This window comes from Meriones unguiculatus, chromosome X, assembly GCF_030254825.1.
Source record: "Meriones unguiculatus strain TT.TT164.6M chromosome X, Bangor_MerUng_6.1, whole genome shotgun sequence".
In the NCBI taxonomy this organism is placed as follows: Eukaryota; Metazoa; Chordata; class Mammalia; order Rodentia; family Muridae; genus Meriones; species Meriones unguiculatus.
Genome location: NC_083369.1, coordinates 12,724,373 through 12,743,575, shown reverse-complemented (window position 1 = coordinate 12,743,575; position 19,203 = coordinate 12,724,373). Strand labels below are relative to the sequence as shown.

At 35.1% G+C, this 19,203-nt stretch overlaps 1 protein-coding gene across 7 annotated transcripts in view; it reads right to left on the bottom strand.

Moving 5' to 3' along the window:
- Positions 1-16,149, bottom strand: part of LOC110541309 (charged multivesicular body protein 1B2) — a 56,209-nt gene extending 40,060 nt beyond the window's left edge. Inside the window, exons 1-5 of one of the 7 annotated variants that reach the window (XM_060374293.1) lie at positions 15,817-16,149; positions 14,167-14,378; positions 7,961-8,006; positions 6,840-6,937; positions 1,538-1,627 (exon numbers count right to left, since the gene is read on the bottom strand). In XM_060374293.1, coding sequence (XP_060230276.1) covers positions 1,538-1,627; positions 6,840-6,923 — 174 coding nt within the window. In that variant the 5' untranslated portion in view covers positions 6,924-6,937; positions 7,961-8,006; positions 14,167-14,378; positions 15,817-16,149. The other 6 variants (XM_060374296.1, XM_060374295.1, XM_060374294.1 and 3 more) reach the window with 6 other exon arrangements.
- Positions 16,150-19,203: the final 3,054 nt, after the last annotated feature.

Sequence of the window (19,203 nt, the reverse complement as noted above, 5' to 3'; positions counted from 1 at the left end):
TGTAAGCTATCTCAAACTAATGCTATATCAAATGGTATTCTTGTAAAAGTCAGACAGCCCCATTCACTGTAGGAAGTCTCTGAAAACTTTCATTTTTGAATGTCTTCCCACCTAGCATCCTGTCCGCAAAAGCTTCCTCTCTTCTAAGTTCAGTTATCCTTTTACAGGAAATTTCTCCATCCATAGGTTTTAAATTAAGGCTTTCTTTTTTCTTCAAGACCCTGTTTTTGTTTTTGTTTTTTGTTTGTTTTTAAAGACAGGGTTTCTCTGTGTAGCCTTAGTTGTCCTTGATTCCTTTTGTAGAGCTGGCTGACCTAGAACTCACAGAGATCTGCCTGCTTCTGCCTCCGCTAGTGCTGGGATTACAGGCATATTGCCACCACACTCAGCTGAGGCCTTGTCTTTAATGTGCTATACTGTTCCTTTCTTGTGTTTTCCTCCCTTAAGGTCTGATCAAGGCTCAAAGACCCTCACTCTCAAAAAAGCTAATTCCTAAAGGGCAAATGTGTGTCAGTTGCTTTCCTGAACCAACAACTATGGTGTTCCCTTTTCTTTATCTTAATTTCCTATAAAATTTCATTTACAAAAAGATTACAAAATGGATCTAAACTACAGAACAGAGTATGCTGATTCTTCTATGACACATTTGTGCCTTAACAAATAAAATGGAAAAAAGATATAAAATGATTCCTGACTCATTTTCGTACTTCCACATACATGTATACCTGTGTGCGTGCACATACACACTCAAACACCTACAACCATGTAAAAACATACATACAAAATGAATAAACTGTAATTAATATATAAAAATAATAAAAATTTAATTAAAAAACAAATGCATAGAACACACACATATACACAAATGGAAAATGAAAGACTTTTAATATACCTAAAACATTTTTACACCCATCAGAATGGCTAAGATCAAAAAGTCAAGTGACAACACATGCTGGAGAGGTTGTGGAGAAGCCAGAACCCTCCTCCATCACTGGTGGGAATGTAAACTTGCACAACCACTTTGGAAATCAATCTGGCGCTTTCTCAGAAAATTAAGAATAGTGTTTCCCCAAGATCTAGCTACACCACTCCTAGGCATATATCCAAAAGATGTTCAAGTACACAACAAGGACATTTGCTCAACCATGTTCATAGAAGATTTATTTGTAATAGCTAGAACCGGGAAACAACCCAGATGTTCCTCAGTGTAGGAAAAGATACAGAAATTGTGGTACTTTTAAACAATGGAATACTACTCAGCAATTAAAAACAAGGAAATCATGAAATTTGCAGGCAAATGGTGGGATCTAGAAAAGATCATCCTGAGTGAGGTATCCCAGAAGCAGAAAGACACACATGGTATATACTCACTTATAAGTGGATACTAGACCTATAAGATAGGATAAGCATACTAAAATCTGTACACCTAAAGAAGATAAACAAGAAAGAAGACCAGAGGTAATCAATCCTCACGTAGAAAGACAAATGGGAAAGGCATTGGACATAAGAGAAAACAAGTACCAGGACAGGAGCCTACCACAGAAGGCCTCTGGAAGACTCTACCTGGCAGTGCATCAAAGCAGATCCTGAGACTCATAGCCAAACCGTGGGCAGAGCACAGAGAGTCCTATGAGAGAAGGGAGAGTTAGTATGACCTGGAGAGGACAGGAGCTCCACAAGGACAAAATATATCCGGGTACAGGGATCTTTTCTGAGACTGATTCTTCCAACCAAGGATCATGCATGGATATAACCTAGAGTCCCTGCTAGGATATAGCCCACGGCAGCTCAGTGTCCAAGTTGGTTCCCTAGTTGGGGGAACGGGGATTGTCCCTGACATGAACTCAAAGGCGGCTGGCTCTATGACCTCCTCCCCAGCTCCCAAAGGAGGAGCAGCCTTGCTAGGCCACAGAGAAGGACATAGCAGCCAGTCCTGAAGAGACCTGATAAGCTGGGGTCAGATGAAAGGGGAGAAGGACATCCTCCATTAGTGGACTTAGAGAGGGGTAGGGAGGAGACAAGGGAGGGAGAGTGGGATTGGGGGAGAATGAGGGAGGGGGCTATAGCTGGGATACAAAGTAAATAAACTGTAACTAATATAAAAAATAAAAATTTAATTAAAAAATGATGAAGTCTAAAAATAAAATAAATTAGCACAAAGAACTTATGTCGAATTTTCCATGGGAAATCATTTTAACACATTTTCATTGTAAAAAAAAATGCAAACAATGGATTGGGGCAGACCTGGAATATAAACAAAGAAGGAATAGAAAACTAAGGAAGGAGTATGGGACCAGAAGTTATATGAAAATAAAAGGTAAACTGTGAAGAAATTTCTGAAGGAAGAACATAGTTACAATGTACTAAATAAAAGCTCAAGAAATACTTCTCCCTGTCAGCCAATTGTCAGCATGAATCATTAGGATGATATAAGGATAGAATATTTTACACAATTAATATGTTTATGCTTGCCTGAAACTTGATACCTTAAAGTATCATGGTTTATTGTTTATTGTTATTAAAATTCTCAGCATATAAAAACACTTTATCAAAAAATCTATTGGGGGTTTCTCTCTTCTTGTTAAGAGTTGAACACCTATTTTAAAATAAAGATTGACATAAAACACTACTGCGTGCACAAGGAATTCAGATACAGTAATTGGTACACATTCATTACACATAATGATGATGGTTCTCAAGATATTTTCAAACAAGTATATCATGTATTTTGACCATATTCATGTCCCACCTTCTTTCATCCTCACTCACTGTTTAAACAAATCCACATAGGTGTTTCTACTTTCTCTAAGTTTATTTTTCTATTATAATTCTCTTAAGTAAGAAAGGACAAAATGCCCCCCAAACCACTCAGTTTAAGAATGAGACATGCACTTATGAAGTAACTAAATATCTGAACACAACATTAAAAAATTAATGTATAACCACATGGTAGCCTCAGTCCTGATGCCTGAAGAACTTCTACAGTCTCACTCTCACATACTTCCCCAGGTAGCAACCACAACCCCTGCTCTCACCCTGGCATGATAACCTAAATTTGTTAGAGGATACTGTAGGGATACACTTGAACATACAGGTACAAGAAAGTTCTATTTGCATAGAACTCTCATAGTGCAAGAATAATAATACCAAAAATTAGAACAGTCTAGGTGTCCATCAACAAATGAATAGATGAAGAAAATAGTCTATGTACAGAATGCAAACTTATTTTTGTTGTTTTAGTTTAGTTTTGTTTCTTTTTTTATCTTGTCCCTTTAACACTCTTTTTTTTTAAATTATACTTTATTTACTTTGTATCACCCCTCTAGTTGCCTTCCTCCTCCCCTCCCAATCCTTCCTTTCCTCCCCGTTCTCCTTGACCCCATGAATCGCCCCCCCCCCCACCCCAAATCCCAGGCTACTGCCAAGGCTATTAGTTGCTCTCCACAAGACTCTACTGCTAAAGACAACACTTAGGTAACTCATGGAACAAGCTGGTACCTACCTAGAGACTTCAACCCTACTGACTAGCAATTAATGTACTCAAAAGTACTCTGCATGCAACAATAGGAACAAGGTAAATTCCAATCCAGCTATAAACCCTGCGATCTACAATGGTGAGCTGCCTGCAGGATACACTGGTAGAGTAGTGGTACAAAATTTGTGGAAATAACCAACCACTCGTAGATTGGATTTAAGGCCCAGTCTGTGAGATGGAATCCTTGTCCAACCCTGCCTGGGGTTGGTGAGGTGGCAAGAACTTGAGACTTGATAGGCCAGGAACACAGTGGAATTCCAAATACTACGTTCAGCTAAATGAACCCATCAATAAAATGACTTCTAATGACATTCTGATATACTCATAAATTGGTGTTTCAATAATCCATCATCAGAGAAGTTTCTTCTTTCAGGAAGTAGATAAGGACAAATACAGAGATCCACAACTGGGCAATGTTCATAAAGTGAGAGACCTTGGAAAACATAGCCGTACATGGGATGTCTTCATCAAATCTCTCCACTCAAGGTTCAAAGAACCCTGTGGAAGGGGAAGCAAAAAAATTATAAGAGCCAGAGGGTATGAATACACTAAGGAACCAAGGCCTTCCAGACACAACAGAACTGATAGAGTACATATGAACTAACAGAAACTATGACAGCATGTATAAGGCCTGTACAGAATCAAGCCAGACTAGGTCTCAGCACTGACAGGGTGTGAAAAGTAGATATGATTTCCCACCCCTAACCAAGAAGATATCTTTAATTGACAACAACTTGAAAAGGAAAAATTTGCTTGCCTCAGTGGAGTCTCACTGGGTATATAAAACACTTAAGGGTAGGTCTTCTGCCTAATAGTAGATGGCCAAGAGAAGTCATTTCTGTAATTTTTTTTTGTCTCATATTGCTTTATTTGGGCATTTCTTTTACTTATATATTATAGTCTGATTTTTTTATTGGTAGCATGTGTGTAAGTTTTTGTGCTAATCTTTTTAATTACCATGTTTTTTTTTTTTAATTTTCCTGTTTGTTTTCTAAAGAGTGTGAAAAAGCATGTGTAGAAGTGGGTGGATGGATGGATGGATGGATGGATGGATGGATGGATGGGAAGAACTGGGAGCTGGGAAACCATGATCAGAATATATTACATAAACATCATTTTTTCATCAATAAAATAAATAAAAAAAAAATGGGAACCCTAAAATACAGGGCCCTCAGAAGAAATAAAAATGGCTAATATATTTTTTTAATGTTCAACATCCTTAGCTATCATAGAAATGCAAACTAAAACTACTTTGAGATTTCATGTTACTGCAGTCAAAAGATGAAGAAAAAACAAAAGCAACAACAAAACACATAACATCAGATAATGCTATTAATTACTGGTAAGGATGCAAACTAGTATAGCCACTATGGAAATAAGCGTGGAGGTTCTTCAAAAAGCTAGCAATAGATATACCATATATTTCAGCCTTTCTACTCTTGGGTATACTCCCAAAGGATCTATATCTTACTGAGTGAGATACTTGCTCATCCATGTTCATTGCTACTCTAATGACAATGGCAAGGAAATAGAAATACCCTAAGCACCCATCAACTAATAAATACATAATGAAAATATCTAATACTCTTCATCTGTAAGGAATAATAAAATTATGAAGTTACAGGTAAATGGATAAAGCTGGAAATAATTATTCAGATGGAGGCAGCCCATACCCAGAAAGATAAAAGCCACATTTTCTATCTCATATATGGATGATAGCTTTAAAATTTTGAATACATTTGTTTCTACCAGAGTCCACACAGGAGTTAAGAAACCTGGAGGAGGAGGACAACGGAGAGGGCTTTCAAGAGAAGGATGATAAAACATAGGAGGTACGAAAGATAATGGAGCAAGAAGAATAGGTTAGGGTGGTAGATAGGAGGGCAAGGTACAGGAGGGAGACCTTTGGTGTGCTGCCTAGATTTATGACAATTTGGCATATGTACATATGGGCATCACCAAATAGACTTGGTGGGCTTAAAGTGAAAGCTCAAGAAACTGAGAGAGAATAGTGGAAGGGATAGAGGAGGAATTTACAGGAAAGGATGGGAATGAATTTAACCAAAACACATCATATGTTTGTATGGCATTCTCAAACAAGAAAAAAACTTTAAAGAAAACCATGTAAATACACATGTACAAAACCTAATTAACATAACATACTTGAAAAAAGCAGTATTCACAATCACCATGTTACTGAATCAGGTTAGGTATCCACCAACAGATGAAAAAGGAAAATTGTCACTTTACACACATGTACACACACAACAGAGTTTATTTAGCCACCAAATGGAGAATTAAATTTTGTTTGCAGGAAAATGGATAAAATTGAGGAGAATAATAGTAAGTGAAGTCAGATGCAGAGTAAGGCTATTTTCTCTCATTTATAGATCCACAAATTTATACAGACACACAAATTCAAATACGCATATAGTGCATGAAAGTTGAAGTAAGAGTTCTGAGGGTAATGAACAGAGCTGGGATCAACAAAAAGACCTACTGGACTAGTGTGGCATGAATATTGTCAAAATACATGATATGCCTATTTGAAAATGTCTGTGAAACCAATCATAATGAATATATACTGATAAAAACTGTTTTACTATGCCTGAATTTTTGGGCAAACAGGGCTATTTTATGTCAAACAACTAATTTCATTACAAAGAACTGGCATTCTAGTATATTCTAAGCACAACTCCCAATATAACAGATTACCAATAAAACCTTTAGAATTTTATGTCCAGAGCTTCTTTGTTAGGCAATGTTTCACATATGTTCTGACTTGTTGGAGAAATTAAGCTGTCCCAATGTGACTCCACTGAAAAAGGACTCATGGAAGTGTGAACCTATATCTCACAGACTGCCCCACGTAGTGATTTTCTTTGCTTAGTCTGCTTTGAAACCTTTTACTATATCCCTGAAGAAAACTACCTATTGTGTCCTTTGATTCCGGCTAGTAAATACCAAAGCAGAATATGCATTAATTATACACAATGTTTAGAAAACCTTAGAAAATACGGGCATTAAAATCAACCCAAACCTAAATCTTATTTTATTTATAGGCTACTCAAAAAGAATGAAATCACCTAAGGACAGGTTTTATTTGCAAGTAACTCAGAAATTACACAATTTTGTAGGTATCTTGACACACATAAATAACAAAAAACATTTAAGTGAAGAAGGCATTATCAAGTACGTACAATAGTGATTTGTCTAAAGAGAAAATGCATAATTAACTACTCTTCTATATTTATTGGTACTTATTTTGTGAATTAGAAAAGTAATAATATTAAAAGTAGTCTACCTTTTTTATCTTGGCCTTTTCAGCTTTTTCTTCCTTATCACACCTCTTGGCATTCCTATTAAGTTCTTTTGCAGCAAACTTCATGTTAAATAAGTGTTCTGAAAATATAGGTTAAGGCTAGCTAGTCAAAGTCATCTGTCCAGCATAAAGACCTGCCAACTTGATGTTAAAATAATTAAAAAATAATCAGCTAATATTATAATTTATGCCAACTAATCAGAATATCTCTGAGGAAAGAGAACAGACTATTTCTTTTAAACTTTCCTCCACCCATAATCAAGTTAGTAACAGGTATAATATTAATTGCAAAAGAAAAATGAATACTCTGAAGAAACAGGGTTTTAGTTGAGTTTAACAGTAATAATATTCCTTAATTCTGCAATGATGCTTTGAGAATAAAACATTATTAATGTCATGACATTGTTGCTAAGAACAATAACATTTGTTATAAACGAGCACTAAAAATCATCAAGTGTCAAATTCACCAAGAGCAAGAAACAGTTGAATAACTGACACAGTGACTGACATTACTGGAAGGCTCTGAAAAACTAACAATAGTTCTTATTGAGGGAAGCCAAATCAAAAATCTCGAAGGCAGAACTGAAGGAAGTAGAGACCATCTCATCAAAGAACACTGTTTACTAGCTTGTTCTCCATGGCTTCCCCAGCTTGTTTTCTTACACCACTTAGGGCTACCTGCTCAGGGGTGGCAATGCAAACAGTGGGCTGGGTCCTCCCACATCAATTATTAATCAACAAAATGCCTCAGAAACCTGCCTACAGATGTTCTTTCTTTCCAGATGACTAGCCTGTGTCAAGTTGACAGAAAGAAAAAAAAAAGTTCCATTCCCAGGACACACTTTGAAAAGCCGAATGTGGGGTTGGTGAGATGGCTCTGAACACTGTCTGCTCTTCCAGAGTTCCTGAGTTCAATTCCGAGCAACCACATGGTAGCTAACAACCATCTATACAGCAATCTAATACCCTCTTCTGGCATGCAGGTATATATGCAGATAGAGCATTCACATACATTAATAAAGAAATTTAATAAAAATTATATGATTCTTAAAAAAAAAAAAGCTGAGTGCGGTGGCATACATTTATAATCCCAGAACACTTACTGAAAGATGGGAAGACTAGAGTCCAGAAGTTCTTGGGCCACCTATTCTGAAATACACAGTGCAACAGTAAGAAAGATCTTGCCTCTACAATGTAGATGGAAGGAACTGACTCTCAAACACTGACTTATGACCTCTCTATCTGTACTGTAGTGCAGACACAAATAATAAATGAAAAATAAATAAAATCCAACAAAAAGAAACAATTTTAAAATCATGATGGGGGCAGAGTGATGGCTCACCAGTTAAGAACTACTTGTTCTTACAGAGAATCTGTGTTTGACTCCCAGCACCCAGAGTGCCTCATAGCTGCCTGTAACTCCTACTCCAGGAGACCTGATAACTTCTGCCCTACACAGGAACCAGGTATGTACAAGGCAAACAGACATACTTGCAAGGCAAAACATTCATACCATAAAAGGAAATTAAAATGTAAGTTAAAAATATCATGATGGATTAAAAATAATATATGCATATATTTAATGCATAGACATAAACCATGCAAAACACACATAAACATAAAGTGGAAGAATCAATTAATGGTTTGTCAAATGAAATATGCCAGATTAAGATGAACATTAACATACATTCTGTCCTATGTTGATTATAGATATATATGTATATGAGGTAATATATACACAAATACACATGGATACATATTACATGAAAGGCTAAAAGGAACTAATTATGGGGAGAAAGGGAACTAAATAGGAGAATTTTTAAAAAGTAAATATTGTATATTTTCACTCATGTATGTAATCTAGTTTTAAGCATAAAAAAAGAATACATGAAAATAGAAGGGGACTATTCAAGGGAGGAAAGGAAGCCAGCCAGGAGGAGTAAGGAGAGAAAAAAAGAGAAAAAAATGCTACTGGAAAAGCATATTAACAATGTACTATGATATACATGTTTTAATATGATAGAATTAAATGCATTATTTTGTAAACTAACCAAATGTAAAAAACAACAACAACAACAACAAAAACCCAAACTTTTAAAAGAATGCATGGAGAGTAAGAGATAACCTTGCCCCCAATAATCATAACAGACATAAGAAAACTTATTCTTTGGGCCATAAACTGAAATAAATATCAAAAAAATCTGTCATCTGAACACAACTCAGTAGTTACCATATTTGCTTTCTTCATGCTTTTCTAGAAGAAACTAATGCTAAGATAAAAAGAATTAAGAATCTGTGTTTGAAATCTTAAAAAGTTTTCTATGTATAATCAAGGAGAAAAATGAGGAAAACTGTCTTCTATATTTAGTATTTAGTGACAATGAAATGACTGAAATGTAACTTTTAAATATAGTTAATTGGGAGTTTCTAGCCTTATAGTCTCACATTACAGAGAAAGACTGAAAATTAATGATGCAAACATTCACAACATAAAAGAGGAAAAGGCTATATGCTCCTAAAGGCCATAAAAAGGCAAAAAGAAAAAAAAATAAGTGGGTGAAATGATAACAGAAACCCAAAATAGAGTAGACAAGGTGATCAAAATGTCCAAAACTGAATTCTCTATAAAACCTGACATGCTACTGTTGAAAGAGCAAAAAGTGGCATAACTAGAATGAGAAAAAGAATATGACTATAAAGATACTTTAAAATACTAAATTATGGCATTAAGCTAAAATATTTGGAAGCCTTAGGTAAAATGGATAGTACTAGATCAATAATAGAAATAAACTTTAAAAAGTCTGAATAATTCAGATTTCTGTTGTAACACTTTACAATATTTTAACATTTAAATGAAGCTACAAGAGCAGACTTAAAAGTATTACTAGTGAATTTTGTCAAATATTTAAGAAAATGGCACCTCTTACCATACACAAACTCTCTGAAGTATTTGGAAAAAGGAAAAACACCTTTTCATTTGGAAACCAGACTTTAATTAAAGGCTACATTCGCTCATTAGCAAAGATGCAAAAATATTAAACGTAATATTGGCAATCATTACAGATAGACTATATATTATAGATGCCTCGTAATCATAATGAGTTTGTCTTACAAATCCAAAGATAGTTTAACATTTTCAAAAACTAAAACTATCCATGCACTTTAATAACATACAAATATTAAGAAAAACATGTAACATTCGGTGTATACAGAGGGCAATGAAGACCCAACATTCAGATGATAATCAAATCAACTCTGAGATGAACTACTCATAATGAAATTCTAAAAAAAAAAGTGCACCTAACCAAAAATCTATTATAAACATCATACTATTTATGAATAGTTAGAAATCCTCTTAAAATCAGGGATAAGAAAGTGACCTTGCGCTAATTTCTCTTAATGTATAACACCTTTCTGGAGTACTTGTATATATACAACAAAAAGGAATAAAAAGTACGCGTTACAAAAGAAATAATCAAACTAACACTTTTCAGATAATATAAATATTTAAATGCATATATTCTCCAATACAACAACCTTATTCCTAGTCACATATCACCCAATTTTTGCCAATGTACACAGAACATATATTAAAAAATTATCATACTGGTATTTCTTATAATGATAGGGAAGCTAATCTCAATCCCATCACTAAAAGAATGAAAAAGTAAATTGTGGTATATAATATACTGAAAAACTACATAAGAATGAAAATGTGCTTTTAAACACTTAATGAATTATAACTAATATATTTTTAAAATAGTAATGACACTGAATATATACTATTTAAAAACATGAAATATATCAATATACTTTAAGAGTGTACATGTTTTATGTAATATATAAAGAAATATACTAAAGTCATAATTGTCAACTTTTAGATAGTGGCAGCTGTAGTAAAAGAAAAGAAGAATTTAATTGATGATGTTTTATAGTATTTTCTAAGCCAAATAGAAGGCTCTTGGGAATGTTTTATTCTTTTTCTTAACTTTCTTAAGAGGGAAGAATTAAAATTATAGGAGTTAAAAAGAATTTACAGAAGTTAGCGTTTGTTTAGCATAGAGTATGGATTTCATAAATTATAGCATCATTTACTAAGTTACCTATTTTAATTGAGAAATTTATATCAGAAGTTTTTGTCTTTAAAGCATACTTAAAACTACTATGTGTTATTATATAATAGTTTTCTGTATTATAATATGCCAAAAAAATTAGGATTCAAAAAAGTCACTGTATATAAAGAAAGAAGTCTTAGTTTAAAATAGAATTCATCCACTTACTACAAAAAATTGTGACAATATATTCTTTAAACTGTTAGCAAGTCCTATAAATACAACAGTTCAGAAGCTATTGTAGTACAAATGCCACCAGCCAGATTACATATTTCTCTTGATGACAAAAGTAGAAATGGAAAAATATACTGGCAAGAGAAAGAAAACAAAAGAGTTTCAGAGAGAAGGCTGGACACCTTAAAGTGATGGCTCAGTGATTACTAGCATTTGCTGCTCCCGCAGAGGACCAGAGTTCAATTCCCAGCACCCATATCATTTAGCTCACAATCATCTCTTACTCCAGTTCCAGGAGATCTGCCACTCCTTTGGTGTCTATGAATACCCGCACTCATGTTCATATACTCTGATACAAGTACACACACATTCAAGTAATTACAAATAAATAATTTTTAAAGTCCTCCACTAACAGCTATTCTAGCATAAGACAGTGGTACCAATACCACAGACTATGTATTTGATAAGTGGCATTATGCTTTCCATTTTCTGGCTTTTTAAGTTACCGGCACTTTGATTACTATTGTGTGTTTTTTAGGGAGGCAATTTTGGGATCAAAGAATCAAGTGAGACCATCTGAACTAAAAGCAACTTTAAAGATAATTTTATTTGAAACATAAACCTATTGATTAGTGGTTTTCAACCTTCCTAATGCTACAACCTTTTAATGTAGTTGTTCATGTTGTAGTGACACACCAACTGTAACATTATTTTCATTGCTACTCCATACTTGCAATTTTGTTACTTTTATTGCTCTATTGTTAGAGGCCTCTAACAGACAATCTGGGTATCTAATATGTGATCCCTGTCAAAGTGTCCTTTGACACCTCAAAGGGTTCTCAACACACAGGCTGAGAACAGCTGCTATAGTTGGATAAGCATGGAATAAGGAATAGAGAAAGATACTCAAATGCATTTTAACTATTACAGGGAATTTCTCAGAATGGATCTTTAAATTGTATTGAAAGGAGGACCCAAATATAGCATTAACAGCATTCTGTTGATTCTAATTTAATGGCCAAATTTGAAGTATTGTAAATATGGAAACTAATTCTGGTAAAGAGGTTACACCTTCCATTGGAATTCAGTAAGGCTGACTTAACTGATTAGAATTTCCATGACTCTGGAGGGCTTGAAATTTTGCAGGTCAGGGGTCTAATTTACAATTTGCCTTGAGCTATCTTTAGTCCCCTTAACAGCCATTCCTTGATCACCTCTGTCTGGCCTAACACCCTGTGACTAACAGATAAAACCTTCTGAAATGTATCACAGAGCAGCAGCTTCCACCAACCAAAAAGCTAAGAGTATTCTCAGAGATGAGGCCCATAGCTGAGATTTTCCCTCTTTGCTATAAAAGCCACCTATCTGATGTCTCCACTCATGTATTATAAAACAGCCTTTATTTATGACTTTCTTCTGTTACTATAAAAATATCAGTGAACTATCACCATGTTGTAAGATGGAGTTTGGAGTAACCAGAATCTATGTTCCTAGGCCATGGTTAATTATATTTGGCTTCAGAATAAACTATGTTACTCCCTTTGAAGTGAGAACAGTTGTTTATGATGACAGTGCCTTGATAAAAACACATAAATGCTGGCAAGTCTGATACTGATATCTAACTTGTTTTGCTTTAGGACTTCAGGTGGGTGACTCATGTGATCTGCAATGACTAACAGCTAATTTTAAGGAGCTAGCTATCTCTGTGTATAAATACAGCCCCAGGTGATACCAGTCCAGAATTCCCTTTTTGAACTCAGAGCATGTCCAGTACTTATTATCTACTTCATTGGTCTGTAACCGCCTTCAAGTTAGAATGCCTATTAAAAAATCATAGCTACAGAAAATAGTCCCAGAACAATGCACAAAGTAATAGTCAAAACTGTGCATACAATTTTAAAACATTTAGTAAGTCCACATATCAGCATTCATCTGAATTAGTAGAAGTTACCTTGCAATGGTATTCATCTTTATCCTCATGTACGTGTGACCTCTGACCTATAGATCAGAAGTTGCTCAAAGATAGTAGTATTCTTAACCTCATATATCCACTACATAGTTATATGACTTAGTCTATAATAAAGACTCAAATTCAAGTACATTAACAATTAACTATTAACAGAAAGTCATTTGCTCATTTTGTCTCTCCTATGCCTCCTGTGCTGTGTATGAAAATAAGCATTTTAAGATAAATGTCCCCATTCTCCAGGAATTCAGTGTAATGAAAGAGAGATAGGTAAACATGCTTCCAAGGGTGGAGCTGCTTAAATAAAAGGTAAAATGATGAGGAAAGGAGCAGGAATAACTGGTAGAAAAAACTCATCTTAACATCCTCAGGTGTTGGAAGGACATCAGTTTAGACTAGGAAAACAGAAAGCTTCCAGTAAATGAATTGCACTCAAATTAAATCCAATAGTATGATGACTTATAAGTGGGGTGATAAGAAGGGAGGAAAGATAGCACATACTACTGAAGTAGCCCTTATTTATTTACCTACTAATTTTTCATTCCTGTAACTCAGCACTAAAATCTATATAAACGTCACAGTAATTCAACCCAGCTTCAATTAAATTTTTAAAATGAGTTACACCATTGTACAAATAGTAGATGAGCATACTTATCCAAAGACAGGACAAAAAGTTATAAGGCTGAATTGTTTTATCACAGCCAATCTTCCTATACACTATGATGAGATTTTTACATTTTATAAAAGGATATATTCTTCAAATTTTACTTCAGGTTATTTATGGAAGGTAGCCTGAGTCCCAATTATTTTCTGCCTCTATACTGGGGGGGAGGGGAGGAGGGAGTGCTGGTTTATACATAAATGAACCAAAATGAGAATTCACATGATTTGGATAGTTACACCTGACCATAACTTCATAAAATAGATTGAAGAGCAGTTCATTTTTACTAGGTACAGGTTATTTATATTGAGGGTTCTTTTGAGGAGTATTATACAATACAGTTTTCTGGACCTGACTTAGCTACTGTACACAAGAACACACAGAAGTTGTAGTTACCTGTACAATACAGGTTCAAGCCCATTAAAGTCCCAGCACTAGTGGGAGAGGGGCTACTGAGGCCCCACATGTAGCTGGCATTTGAAGTACTGGCACTTGAGGCTGTTGGAGTTGGGAGAATCACTTTCCTCAGGTGATGACTACTGGAAGTTTGCCCATGCCTCAGTGGATGACCCCACACCCATGTGAACAGGCACAGCACTAACTGGACTCTGTGAGTTAAAAAAAAAAAAAAAAAAAAAAAGAACACTTTAATACTTTTCATTTAAAAGATATAGTAACCACATATTTTGTTATTGGGAACACAAGGCAGGCTAGACAAAATAAAAGTAACCTGCACTATCAGAACAGCAAGCAAAAACTTTCAACGTTATTGCCTCCAATCCTTCCAATTTTTTTAGGAAAGAGCTAATAATTTTTAAGTTATTGGGGATTCAAGTATCTCACACTTCACTGTATGTTCATAAAATACAATTTGATAGACAGTACCATTTCTTTTTCCCTTAAAAATACCTTTCTAGGGTTGAAAGGTTAGATAATATGCTTTCCAAATGAGTCAAGTGGGTGACAACGGATGTATGCCATGCCTTAATTCAGAAGGTTTTTTTTTTTTTTTTTTTTTTTAAGAACTGGGGAAATAAAACTGATCTTCTGATTCACAGTTCAGTGCTCTCCACTTTATAGTACTATTAAAGTTACAGTGCATTATTTTTTAAAGTGCAATTGAAACTGGAGCTTTCTCAGACATCCATTCTTTTCATGATCTGCACCTTTCCTCAAAGGCTAACATTTTAATATTCGGCGCATCTTGGCTGGTCCTGCACAAGCTATGGTAGTAATATTTTCTCTGTGACATAAAGTTTAATCCATCACAAAGTTTACCTGTATTTCAGGTTTATAAACTAATGAAGCCAAAGATGGTCTAACATGAGCTACTGAACAATTACCATTACCCACATTTTATCTTTTTGCCACCTGGAAAAATAACCAAATTATTATATTTTGTCTAATGCCAACCTCTGGAAGAAGTAAGGATTGCAGCAACGTGGAGCTGCTGTGATGGATAGAGTTATAGTAGTGAAAAACAATTTCATATTCATGACATCACCATGCAGCTTTAGTCTCAGCTCATACTAATTGCGTAAATGGCTGCACAGGTTTTGCTGATGGACTTCTTGGCTTGAACAACCTGAGTTTCCTCAAGCATGCAGCGGGAACAGAAAGCGAGCACAATTAGTTGCAATTGCCCAACCTCATCACCAGTCACCTGCATTCAGTAGAGGGCAGTTCGCCAAAAGCTATTTGTCCACGTACTGCCTTCAGAACCTGCATCTCCGCCCCCAAACCGTAGGCAAACTCCAGGCGCCTCCCCTCCGTTTCAATTTCAATTATGCCAAAATTCACTGATAAGGCAGGTGACAGAAATCCTCCACAAGCGGCGGAACGGGCTCAATTATTTCGGTCTGTCCACAGGCTCCCCTGACTCTCCCCACATCCTCCCATGGCTGCGGCAAGGAGGGAGGAGGGTGCAAAAAAGCAAACCCGGCTGCTGGAGCATACCCTTCCGCGCCACCTCGCCTTTACTCCACATGCGGACCAAAAGGTCAAACCTCTGGCTTGTCCCCGGCTCCCCCTAGACCCCGGTAGCACCTTGAGCGACGGAAAGGATACTCTCCATGTTCGACATGATCTCACGGGTTCGCCGGGCGGGAGGAGGGGCAAGAGACCGGTAACACGCAGGACCGGGGCAGTGGGACCCACAAGTGGCGGGGTCGCTAGAGCGCGCGAAAGGTAGCCCTTGTTCCCGGTTTCGAGGGTTCCGAGCCCACTTCCTGTTTCGGTTTGGAACCCGCGGGCCTGGGACGACGCCAAAATGGCTGCAGTGAGTAGCTTCGGTTAGAAAAGGCTGCGGTCGCACGGGGGCGGTGGAGGTCTGAGAGTTTAAGCTTAGATCCCTCCCCCTTAGATGCTTCACGTGCGCTCTTGATAACTGCGTTTAACCTGGTCCGGCATCCCACCAGTCTTCTAGTTCTTTCTTTTGCCAACCGGGACTCTGCTTAATCTTCTTCCCCACCTCGTCCCTCTGCTTTCAAACTGTCTTTGGCATTCCCCCATCCCTTTTTCTCAGAGCTTAAGTCTTAAAGGATGAAGACAAAGGTATAGGACTTTTAAAGTACTTTTTAAAAATTCTAACAGTGTAAAAAAACGGCTCGAGGGGTTAGTGTGGTTGATAATGTTGAGGTTTTAAAGTTTTGAGAGCCTTAGAGTTTTAGCCTGGAAGGGGAGAAGGGAAAAGTTAGGCTCTGCTAACGAGGTAATATTGCTACGAAATACCTTCTCATACTAGTCGGGTTATTTTATTTTTCTTAAGCATATCTGATATATGATACAAAATTAATATTAAATCTTTATAATGAGTGGGAGTGGGTTATGATAAACAGCAGATAGTGCTTGGCGTTTCTACATTCAGCTTAACGAAAATGTCCAGAGGTGAATTTATTAGACACTCTCTCTGGACTTAGGAAAAGAAAATGTTAAGCATAATTTTGGCGTTTCAATTTCAGTACCATAAAACAACATGTAGTTACATATTGTTCTGAAAGATACTATAATTATAACTGATGAATCTCAGAAGTTTGGCATTTACCTCATCTTTAAATTCACCCTGTGTGTGTGCAATGTCATAAACTTTTTGTCCTTAGGATTATTACTTTTTCAACAAAACTGGCTCTAAAACTGAATATTTTCTTATTTTGTGTTAATGATAGTTGGTCATAAGCTTCAGACTGTTTTCTAACTATAAACTGTCCGTGCTTCTTTGAAAAAAAAAAATGAACACTTTTACAATACAAGGTTCTGTGAAAATGCAATCTAGAAATCATTCCATTAGGCAGAACCATGTAACAATTATTTTTAATTTTGCATCTCATTTTATAGTTGAAGAATAGGACTTACAAAAATTAAAACTGGAAATTTTGTTAGTTCTTTGTGTGAGTTAAAAAATTGTATTTCATTGCTGGAAAACTAAGTTTAGGGGATAAAGGTAAAGATAGACGCTTTGAAAAACTTTCCTTTAGCACTTATTATTTTTAACATCATTCTGTCAATAAAACTGTAAGTACCAGAACACTCTACCAAAACTTAAATATTTGGAAATTTAAAAGGTTATTGGTAATTATATGTATGTAATGTATAAAACTAAAGCTTAAATTTAAAAGAAAAATCAAACTATAGAATTTCTCAGAAAGCAACTTCTTTGGATAAGTTCATGCTTAATATAAGATATTTGTTTAGAGAGAATATTTGCTTTTGCTGTCTGTTTTAATTTAAAAAATACTGTTATAGCCTATGCTAAATACATAGAAACTTAATAGGTATTTAGTTTTTATAACTTCTTTGCTGTTTTGAATCCCCAAAGTTACCCTTGTATGTTCATGAATTTCTGATTTTAAGGTTAGTTTTAGAAAAAAAAAATTAACTTAGCCACTGAAATGAAACTGCTTAACATTTATGTGTATTTACTCACAATACCTGCTGGTGAAAGAAATGGCTGTTAAGATCATAAAGCAAATTAGAAAAATAATAGAAAATAGACTGTAGAATAAAGTGTTTTATTGTTTGATACGTATTAACTAGTATTTGTAAAATACATAAAATATATGCACCATAATTTTTTGTGTATGACATTTAAAATAATTCATTTGTGATATGTCACCCAGTTTAAGGAAGAAAACTTACTGTTTGCTATAAATTCACCTGCATACACTTAATACACTTTTCTAACTTCAGTCCTCTTTTCAGAAGCAGCCTCTTGTTTTAAGTTCATGTATAATTTCCCTGTTTTATTTTTAAACTAGTTTGCTATAGTGTTTGATTTCCAATCAATATATAACTTAGGGTAGCCTGCTTTTGGACTTTCTTACATAAATTAAATCACACTGCTTTGTGTTCCTGTCTTGTCATCATAAAGTTCCTCAATTGTGTTATAATATGTAGTGGTGCTGTATTTATTTTGCTGCTCTGAAGTAGTATACTGCATGAATTTACCCTAATTTATCTGTTTTCCTAATAATGGCTATTTGGGTTGTTTTTAGGTTGATATGACCTTACATGTGTGTTCATTTAACTTTTATTTTGATGAAGGATAGCTTTTAAAATGCCAAGTGGTATCTATAAAAAATTTGCTTCACTTGGTAAGCTTAGGCAAATTTATTTTCTCAGTTTTCTTATATTTATATGTCCTTTTGTTTTGAATAATCTTATTCTTTTGCTTATGTGTCTGCCTTTCTATTGGGTGTAACAAAACACTGTCTCATCAAGTAAGGTGCTTCCTTTTAATATGGTTACCCATAGCTTCTTTGGGGTCCAAGCTAACTATGAAGATGTAAATACAGCAACATAAATCACATGTGGATAAGTAAATATGGTTAATTTCATCTCTTGTACTTGGAAAGATGCACTGTAATTTCTATGAGTTTTTGCTGGAATAATGGAGATATAAAGGATGAGTGAATATTGTGTCTTAAGATGACTCAGTGGCTATTACATTTTTTTAAACCATGGCCTAAATGAAGCTAATATGAATAATTATGATTCCTGAAGAAATTGAGTTGTTTTCATGATTAATCATGTTTAGTTTTATAATTGAGTCAGTTACATGAATAAACATTTTAAATGAAAATATTTAAAAAATAATTTTAGGATCCTAAACAATAAAATTTTAATATTTAATTTGACTGCTTTGTGACAATGTTTTTGTGACTTTTTAGCAAATGGCGCTGAAGTACCTAGAAACTTTAATGGCTCATTGAAGTGAAGCCCCACTGAATAAAAAAAAAAAAGGTGGGGAGGGTGGGAATGCACAAGGAATGAACATAGTGTAGCTTTATATAATATTTCTCAAATTTTTCTCTTCTTATTATAATTTCAGGTAGATAACCCTAACTTTTTAAAAGTATGATAGAATAAATTTAGAGATAGCCCCCAAAAGTCTGTATTTTGCTTCTTACAAAGTAGAAACGAATATTCAAGTATATA